At 51.6% G+C, this 10,042-nt stretch overlaps 1 protein-coding gene across 1 annotated transcript in view; it reads left to right on the top strand.

Moving 5' to 3' along the window:
* Positions 1-5,988: 5,988 nt before the first annotated feature.
* The window catches only part of TFAP2E (transcription factor AP-2 epsilon), a 66,454-nt gene continuing 62,400 nt past the window's right edge, over positions 5,989-10,042 (top strand). The window contains exons 1-2 of the mRNA XM_039363042.1: positions 5,989-6,118; positions 7,069-7,545. Coding sequence (XP_039218976.1) covers positions 6,092-6,118; positions 7,069-7,545 — 504 coding nt within the window. The 5' untranslated portion in view covers positions 5,989-6,091. The remainder of the gene's footprint in view (positions 6,119-7,068; positions 7,546-10,042) is intronic.

The following is a 10,042-nucleotide window of genomic DNA, read 5'->3' as shown; positions in this document are numbered from 1 at the left end:
TAGCAATGGTTTTTTCTGCCGTTCTAACTATCCGTCGAAGTCTGTGTCTTGTCTGGTTGCCATGCCAAACCAGGCAGTTATAGAGGTGCAAATGACAGACTCAATCATTCCTCTGTAGAACTGTATCAGCAGCTCCCAGGGCAGTCTGAGCTTTCTGAGCTGGCGCAGGAAGAGCATTCTTTGTTGTGCTTTCTTGATGACATTTTTTGATGTTAGGTGCCCATTTTAAGTCCTGAGATATTATAGAACCCAGAAACTTGAAGGTTTCTACTGTTCATGCTGTGTTGCCTAGTATTGGAAGAGATGGCAGAATAGAAAGGCTTCTCCTAAAATCTACTATCACATCTACAGTCTTGAATGTGTTCAATTCAAGATTGTTCCGGCCGCATCACAAGGCTAGTTGTTCGGCTAGTTGTTGACTTCCCATCTGTATGCAGATTCTTCCTTGTCTCGTTGTCTCGAATGTGGCCGATCAATGTTGTATCGTCTGCAAACTTCAGTACTTTAACAGGGGGGTCCTTTGAGATGCAGTTGTTGGTATAGAGAGAGAAGAGAAGTGGAGAGAGCACACAGCCCTGGGGGTGGGGGGGAGACTGTGCAAATTGTACAGGTATCTGATGTGATTTTGCCTAGCTTCACCTGCGGCTTTCTGTCTGTTAGAAAGCTTATGATCCCCTTACAAGTGTGGTCAGGCACTGCTAGCTGAATCAGTTTAGTTAGAAGAACATCTGGAAGGATGGTATTGAATGCTGAGCTGAAGTCTATAAAAAGGAGCCTTGCATAGGTCCTTGGAGATTCAAGATGTTGTAGGATGTAGTGCAGAGCCATATTAGGAACGGTTGCTGGAATTGGGTACGTCTAGTTTAAAGAAGAGAAGGACGAGGGAGGACATGATATCAGTGTTCCAATATCTCAGGGGCTGCCCCAAAGAAGAGGGAGTCAAGCTATTCTCCAAGGCGCCTGAAGGCAGGACAAGAATCAACGGGTGGAAACTAATCAAGGAAAGAAGCAACCTAGAACTAAGGAGAAACTTCCTGACAATTAGAACAATTAACCAGTGGAACAGCCTGCCTCCAGAAGCCGTGAATGCTCCAACACTGGAAGTTTTTAAGAAGAGACTGGACAGCCATTTATCCGAAATGGTATAGGGTTTCCTGCCTGAGCAGGAGGTTGGACTAGATGACCTCCAAGATCCCTTCCAACTTTACTACTACTACTACTACTACTACTACTACTACTACTATTACTACTACTATTATTATTATCATCATCATCATCATCTTTGGAAAAACACATGGATAGGTGGGCGGGTGAGTAAAACCCACTTAATTTTGTGCAGACAGAATGCGTGCATGGCTCATTCAGGTAACACACTAGCAGATGACTTCCCAAGCAAGGCTAATTTTGGCTAGTTTAAAATTTAAATTTCTCTGTGTTAGATGAGACCAGCCCCTCTGGTTAGTTTATGGCTTCATGTATTGTGCAATTCCAGAAAATGATTAAATTCTGGAGCTAGGCTACACGCTGTACTGTATGCATGTCAGTTCCTGCAGCATGAACATCATCGCTCTATCTTCACCAGTGAGGGAGGAGAGATTATCCGCCCCCCCAGTGAGATACAGGAACCTCTTGAGTTGGCTCAACCTACCACTGGCTGCCTCTTAGCCAGCAGATCACATGCATGTACAAATACGTACACGTCTGTACGTGCAAATGCGGCTGAAAAGTTGTTGCGTTGGTATGCTGAAGATTCAGCCGACAATGCAGCCAGCCTCAGGAATCAGGCTGTTTTGTATGGAAAATCATTCTTAATGCAAATTGTGGTTTTTAAACACTTCCTCCTTCAGCGGTCAACAAAGTATTGTCTGGGTTGTCTTTGTATAGATTGTTTTCCAGCAGTTAAAAAAAAAAAAGAAACATCCAATCAAAATCTTACCCCTTTTAAAATTAAATCTTGGAATCTTTCTCCTAGTGCTTTGAAGCTCTTAAAAACTTTCTGATCCTCTAGCTGATTTTACCCATTAGAGCCAGGGGTTCTCAACCTTGGCAACTTTAAGACTTGTGGACTTCAATTCCCAGAATTCCTCAGCCAGAGCTGGCTGAGGAATTCTGGGAATTGAAGTCCACAAGTCTTAAAGTTGCCAAGGTTGAGAACCCCTGCATGATTAGACAAACTTGGATTTCTTGTGAGAGTGGATCAGGAGAGAGAATAAAGACGGAAAAGACACATCCCAGGTCAGGAGTTGGGTTTCCTTGTTTCTGTTCCCACTATTGTCGTCAGACAACTTTCCTTCCTTCCTTCCTTCCTTCCTTCCTTCCTTCCTTCCTTCCTTCCTTCCTTCCTTCCTTCCTTCCTTCCTTCCTTCCTTCCTTCCTTCCTTCGCCATGTTAGTCAATTGCAATAGAAACAAAAGGCATTTTGTGACTGGGCACCACACAGGGCACAGATCTACAGTTCTTTGCAATGTTAGGTATGTAGCCTGAAGCCAGCTAACTGTGTTTGATTCTGTGCATTGTGCTTCAGCCCTTCCTGGCACTGAGTAATGTCTGAATTGCATCTTCTTTGAGTATCACCCCCCCACACCATGTGGCTAAAATAACCAGGAATCACGTGGTCCTGAAAGGCGAATTGAGATTGAATTGAACCGAGGCCAGGGCTTTTCTATATATTTTGTCTTGAATGAGCTCTCTCTCCTTCCCCAAAACTCTTTAGCAACGATTACTCAACGCACATAAAGCTGGGGTCCTGTACAGCTCTAGATCAGAGTTTACTTAAGTTTGTTGAATAAGCTACAGTGTTTTGTCTCAACTTAGTGGGATAGCCCTTTGAACTGTGGTGCTGGGGAAGACTCCTGCGAGTCCCTTGGACTGCAAGGCGATCCAACTGGTCAGTCCTAGAAGAGATCAACCCCGACTGCTCTTTAGAAGGCCAGATCCTGAAGTTGAAACTCAACTACTTTGGCCACCTAATGAGAAGGAAGGACTCACTGGAGAAGAGCCTAATGCTGGGAAAGATGGAGGGCAAGAGAAGAAGGGGACGACAGAGAAGGAGGTGGCTGGATGGAGTCACTGAAGCAGTAGGTGTGAACTTAAATGGACTCCAGAAGATGGTAGAGGACAGGAAGACCTGGAGGAACGTTGTCCATGGGGTCACGATGGGTCGGACACGACTTCGCAATTAACAACAACAGTGGGATAGCCATATATTGTAAGGTAAAAAGCACAGTAGCAAAGCTCACACAGTCAACCAAGGCACACCACTCGCCACTAGGATGGCTTGACCCGATGCCCACCCCAAATAACAAGGTTTATTTCCACTGGAAAGCGGATTCCCCTGACGGTGGATCGCTGCTTCCTCAAATTAGAAATACTGTCTCGGTTCCTTTTCTCTTTAATATCCCGTGGCGAGGGAGTTGGGAACGGGAGAAACTTGAAATCCCAAAGGATGTTCAATAACTGAAAAATACCAGCTTGAGATTTTCAGCGGTGAGAGATTAAGACTATTGCATCTCTCGACACCTTTTCTGGGGAGGTAGAATAACGAGTCCCACAAATAAATGAAACTTTCTCTAAAGTTTGTTCGGCACCAGAAATGATAAAGGAAGGAAAGGAATCCCTGCGGATTTGACTCCGCTAGTCGCTGCCGAGGATAGCAACGATTAAATAAACGGACTGGGAATTTTTCGGTCAAAGTAGGAAACCCAATTCTCACGAATGACGTCGGGTATTTTGAATCTCCAGGCGCAATTTCTTCGTTGGCAAGCCATTGAATTCAGTGGTGGGAGGAAGGGGGGAGGGGTGACTATTAGTACCGAGATAAGAAAGAAAGAGACCCCCCCCAGGCAAACCTAGAGGCCACAACTTGCTGATAAACGCGCATATTTTTGACCCGGGTTGTTTTGGGGAAGGCTGCGTTGTCCTAACCCAGCCCGCTCGCAATAACTCTTCTTTCGCATAGCATCTTGCCAATCCACACATCGGGTTAATTCTCAAACCGAGTTTATTTTATTTATCAACTATTTGCCATTTCCTTACCGGACTGTCGGCCGCTGATCGCGGTTAAAAACATCGTTAAAAAGTTCAGACAGTAAAGAGCGGGGTCGTGTGAACCCAGCCCGAGTTTGAGAAAGGCCTCAAGTTCCCTAAAGCGGCGCGACCCCTCAACCCCAACCCCGGGCCAGAAGCAGAACAGCCGATAGCTTGTCTGTCTCACCTTCGCGCTGGGAGCCGGCTTTGTCCCAGAGTCGCCCTGAGCCAAGCGGGCAGAATCGGGGCTTGTTCGCCGCTGGCTCCGGAGCCTTCGCTTCCCTCTAGCCGTGACACACACACACACACACACACACACACACACACACACACACACACACATAAACACACACAAACACAACGCCCCCGAGATCTTTTCTTCGCCACGGAAGAAGAAGCAGGAGGATTGAGGGGGGGGTCCTTCCTCTTGTGCCTCTCGCCCCCCCCCCGCTTGTCCTCCAATCCCACGGCCAAACTTCGGGATCTACCTGCCGAAGGCTGCTTCCCAAGGCGGGACGCGCTTCCCGGATACGAACCCAGCGGGATCTGCAGGAAAAAGGGGGACGTTTCTTTTCTCGGCGGCGAAATAATTGAGAAACTGAGAAACAGGCGCAGACGGAAAGGTGTTTTGTCCTTCCTAGCGATGCCTGGGTGACTGGCAAAAGAAGGGGGGGCGGTGGGGCGCGGGGGGGGGGGAGAGGAGGGCGCGGGGGAATTAACGCGCTGTCAAATCGAAGGAAAGTGGCCAGCAATCCAGGTACTTTTCAGGTCCCTGGAAAAGGAGCCGTCCCCGTTTGGAAAGGCCACGTTCTCGCCCTGCCAGAGCGAAGCGAGGTGGGGGGGCTCGGCCGGGGAGGGGAAATCGGAGGGGCGTAGGGTATAAAGGAGGAAGAAACGCGCCCCCTAAATGCGGGGGAGGCAGGAGAGCTTGTTCCTTGACCACCTTCTTCTTCTTCTTCTTCTTCTTCTTCTTCTTCTTCTTCTTCTTCTTCTTCTTCTTCTTCTTCTTCTTCTTCTTCTTCTTCTTCTTCTTCTTCCTTCTTCTTCTTCTTCTTCTTCTTCCTTCTTCTTCTTCTTCTTCTTCTTCTTCTTCTTCTTCTTCTTCTTCTTCTTCTTCTTCTTCTTCTTCTTCTTCTTCTTCTTCTTCTTCTTCTTCTTCGGAAGCTGCGGGCAATTCTCCGCAGCGGTGATTTATAGCCAAAGCCGATCTCCAAATTGTTCTTGTTTTAGCGCGTAGTCAAGGCTTCCCCACCGGGTCCGAAAGCTGCAGCTGGGAGCCCAGCGTGGGTCTACCGGAGAGAAGGCCGCAGCGGTCGGCGGCCCTTCCTCTTTGCAGCACCTCTCCTCGGATCCCGCGCGTTAAATCACGGCTTCCCAAATCAATTGCAAATAAATAAGCGTAGCCTCCCGCCGCGCCGCGCTCAGAGGGGAAAGTGCGGGAAGGGGGGGGGGAGGACCGGGCCGTCGGCCCCTTTCTCTCCGGATTGCTTTCGGAGCGGATCGTGGGGGTCTGCAGGCGTCACACACCTCGGGGGGCCCTCTGGAGACTAATCCGGCGCGCGTGGCAGCGGAGTGGGAGTGCTCTTCCGCCCTCTCTCCCCCCCTTGACACACACACACGCACACACACACAAGGCACGCGCAGTGGCGCTTTCGCTTTGAAGTCCACCCCCGGAGCGCTGTCTGTCTCTTTAAGGCGCGCTCCCGACGCTCGGCGCGCGCCCCCGCCTCTATAACTGGAGTCCATGGAGTTGTATTGAGTTCAGAGGGAGGAAGAGGTGGGAGCCAAGCGCAGGCTTCAAAGGGGGAAAGGTCGGGGGGGGGGATTTTGGAGAAGGAGGAGCCGCTCTCGCTGCCCACAGCTCGGCTGGTTTACGCGCTGGAAGAACCCTCCACGAACGCGCCGTCGCTCGTCGCTCGCCTTTAACGGATACTTTTCTTGGGGGGGGGGGTGGAACGGGGCGCAGGTTCCGGTAGCTGTCGGGGTTGCCTCCAGCGTCTTTCCCTCTCGACCCCCGTCTGGAGGCATTTCCCTAAAACCACCTGGGGGCTGGCCTACCGCGCAGATGTTGGTGCACACGTACTCCGCGATGGTGAGTTAGCTTTGGGGGCTTCCTCGGTGGGGTGTGCGGGGACGCGTTTCTAAGGAAGAGCGGGGGGGGGGGAAGAGGAACATGAGGTTTTTCTCTCCCGGGAGGGATCCTTCGAAAAGCAACTTCGAGAGCCCCCTTAGAGCTCCGGGTTCCGAGGGGCTCCGTCTTTTAATATGTCCCAGATGTCGGATCCCGGTAACCGTGATGGTTCAGGTGCCCCCCCCCCGCTCCAGGACGGGAAGGAAGGGAGCGCAGAGAATCATTGCAAAAGTGGAAGGTGGGGGGGGGAGGTAAAGGGGGCCGAAGAAACGAAAGAAACTCCGGCAGGGTAATTCGGATTATTCGCCACGCACGGAGGCTGAGCGCAAAGGCAGGGACCCCTCCCGCCGGTCTTATTCGCAAAACCCGGGCTGGGTCCGGGCGTGGGGCAAGGGGCTCCTGCCTGCGGGTCTCGGCCGGCCTCCCTTCCTGAAGGCAGGACGAAGAAGGGGGAGAGGACGACCCCAGACGGGGTCCCCAAAGCGCGACAAGGCGGGCAAGGCGGGACCCCAAACGGCGCCTTGTTTTGTTTTGCTCGGGTGCGCCTCGGCTCCTTCTCAGCGGCAGAGTTTGCCTGCTCCGGCCCCAGGGTAGACGGGCGAACGGGGCAGAAAGCGAAAGGCTCGCCCCGAGGAAGGCTGGGCCGCGCCAAGCCCCGAAGCGCGCTGCGCTCTCCGCCTGGCTTGCTGGCTTGCTTGCCCGGGGGAGAAGGCGAGGAGCGGGGCTCGGCTAGGCAGAGGAGGCGGCTGCGCCTTGCCTCGAGGCTCAGGTGTTGCGAGCCGGGGCCTCGGGGAGCCGTCGCAGGCCCCGGCAGCCCTGGCGACGCGCGCTGCTTGGAGCCAGGGAAAGCCGGCGCGGGAGCGCGGGTGGCTGCGTGGTGACCTTTCCCTCCCTTTGATGTCCCCCACCAGGACCGCTCGGATGGGCTGAACGGGGGCTCCGCCGGCGGCCGCCTCCCCCAGCTGTCGTCCCTCAACCAGGCGGCGGCCTACTCCTCGGCTCCGCCGCTGTGCCACACGCCGGCCTCGGACTTCCAGCCGCCCTACTTCCCGCCGCCTTACCCGCAGCCGCCGCTGCCCTACGCGCAGAGCCAGGAGAGCGCCTACCCGCACCTGGGGGACCCCTACGGAGGCCTCAACCCCCTCCACCAGCAGCAGCAGAGCGGCTGGCCCTCGCAGCGGGCGCGCCACGAAGAAGCGGCGGCGGCGGCTGCAGCGGCCGCGGCGGGCCTCCTCTCGCAGACGCACCGCGCCCTCGGCCTGGATCCGCGCAGGGACTACCCGGGCATGCCGCGCTTGCTCCACGGCTTGGCCGACGGAGCGCACGCCTTGGCCGACGGGCCGCTGGGACTCCACGCTCTGGCTCACCCCAGCCTCGAGGACATCCAGGTACCGGCCCGCGCCTCCGGCCTCGCCAAAGGCGGCGGACTGGAAGAGGAAAACGGGGAGGTTTGGGGGGGGAGAGAGAGAACGCTGGGGGCTCTTCGACGGTTCCTTTTAAAAAGATCTCTCCGGGTCTGTTTATTCCCCCAGAAAGAATTCCCGGGACATTTTCCTGGAGGGTCAGTTGAGGATTCCTTGGGGGGTCCTGCCGTGCGCTCCCACTCCGCCACAAGTAGGCGAGCGCAGCGCCCGCCGTTCCTGAAAAGGCGCCCTTTCCGTCTTCAAAGGCGAGGGCGCCAGAGCTAGAATAAACTCCCCGAGAGCCCCTTAACCATTCGGTCGCGACGCTTCCCCCCCCCCCCACAAAGCGAGGCTTTCCGGGATCCAGCCACTCGTCCAAGTTCCATCTGCTTCTTTCCACCGCGCAAACAGAATTAAGAGAGGCTAAAGCGGGGCTGAATAAGCTGGCGTGAGTTGGGGGGGGCTGCGGGGGGGGGCTAATTTGGCACGCCTGTTTCTGGGATGAAAAAGAAAAGTTTGCTTCAAAGCCGGCGAAGCTGACTCCCGAGGGGACAAGGTTGTCAGGATGGCGGTGCGCGGCGCACTTTTTTCTTGTTTGTCTTTTCCTTTTTTCCGCTTTCTTCCCCAGCGCCTCTGCTTCTCCTCTCCCCCACGCCCCCCCTCAATCCCTCCCTCCCTCTTCCTCCTCTTCTTCTTCTTCTTCTCTTCTTCTTCTTCTTCTTCTTCTTCTTCTTCTTCTTCTTCTTCTTCTTCTTCTTCTTCTTCTTCTTCTTCTTCTTCTTCTTCTTCTTTTCTCTCTCTCTCTCTCCCTCTTCTTCTTCTTCTTCTTCTTCTTCTTTTCTCTCTCTCTCTTTCTCTTTCTCTCCCTCGCCCCCTCCTCCTCTTCTTCTTCTTCTTTCTTTCTTTCTTTCTTTCTTTCTTTCTTTCTTTCTTTCTTTCTTTCTTTCTTTCTCTCTCTCTCTCTTCTCTCTTCTCTCTTGATCTCGGTTCCAAATCGGCCCTTTCCCTTCTCGTGCAAACGAGAACCTTAAAACGCGCCAGTTTCCAGGAAATCAGAAGCGGCGGGAAGGAGCCCCGATCCAGGAAAGCTTTCGGCTTTCCGCACTTCAAAGCAATTGAGAGTTTGACCGCGGAACGAACTACCAGGCCCTGCTTGAGCTAACCGTGGCTTCAAATATTATTTGGCTTTCTTGACCCGAGAACGCAAGCCTGGGCCAAAGCCGATGCCTTTGAATTAATCCTTTATTCTCTTCGATTTCCCCATGTTTACTCCCGTGTAAATCGTACCCCCCCCACACTTTCCGAGGGGGTGTTCCTTTCTGTCCGATTAAGCGGCGTTCCGCAGCGACGACAAACTGGGTTGCGATGCATAAATACGTATTTTCCCCCCTTACGGGGAGTGGCGATTGTAGCCCGACATTGTGGGAGCGCGGAGGGGCAAAGCAAGGGGAGTGGGTGCTTCTGTGGCCCGCTTCTCTGGGGAGGCGACTGTTTCGAAGGAGCAGACAGACTCCCGCCAAAAGTCCGAGACGTTTTCAGTTCAATGGACCTCAGCGGAAAGTTTTAGTCAAGAGCAGAATAAATACAAGATCCCTCTCTCGCTGAACTCCATGAGATTTTAACAGGCTGATGCGCGACCCCATCCCCACGAAGTCAGCTTCCTGCTTTGTTTTGTTTTAAAAATAAAAGCCGCGGTCCTATTTCTATTTAACTCAGTGGGAGTTGGGGATCACCCTGCGTTAAATTGTATTTAAATTGTTTCTGATCCTAAATAAACTCCCATTATTCCCTGTGGGGCTTGCTTCTTGGGGCAGGGATTGTGTAAGTTTGTATAGTTTTTATTGCTTGGCATTTTTAAAATCTTTCTTTCTTTCTTTCTCTTTCTTTCTTTTTATCATTTCTCTCTCTTTCCATCCATAGATCTATCTATCCATTGATTGTGTAAGTTTGTATAGTTTTTATTGCCTGGCATTTTTAAAATCTTTCTTTCTTTCTCTCTCTCTCTTTTCTTTCTCTTTCTCATTTCTCTCTCTTTCCATCCATAGATCTATCTATCCATTGATTGTGTAAGTTTGTATAGTTTTTATTGCCTGGCATTTTTAAAATCTTTCTTTCTTTCTTTCTGTCTTTCTTTCTTTCTTTCTCTCTTTTCTTTCTCTTTCTCATTTCTCTCTCTTTCCATCCATAGATCTATCTATCCATTGATTGTGTAAGTTTGTATAGTTTTTATTGCTTGGCATTTTTAAAATCAATCTCTCTCTCTCTCTCTCTCTCTCTCTCTCTCTCTCTCTCTCTCTCTCTCTCTCTCTCTTTCTTTTTCTCACTTCTCTCTCTTTCCATCCATAGATCTATCTATCCATTGATAGATGAATAGATAATTATATAATCTATTCCGTGTTTTACGATTTCTATAATAACAGAGTTATAGTCTTCTGTGATTTCGAATGTACTTGTCTAAAATCGAGAAAGACTTTCCATCTGT

The sequence above is a fragment of the Crotalus tigris genome, unplaced genomic scaffold (genome assembly GCF_016545835.1).
Source record: "Crotalus tigris isolate CLP2741 ecotype Arizona unplaced genomic scaffold, ASM1654583v1 scf7180000019504.1669754, whole genome shotgun sequence".
Classification (NCBI taxonomy): domain Eukaryota; kingdom Metazoa; phylum Chordata; class Lepidosauria; order Squamata; family Viperidae; genus Crotalus; species Crotalus tigris.
This window is presented reverse-complemented; position numbering and strand designations above follow the sequence as displayed.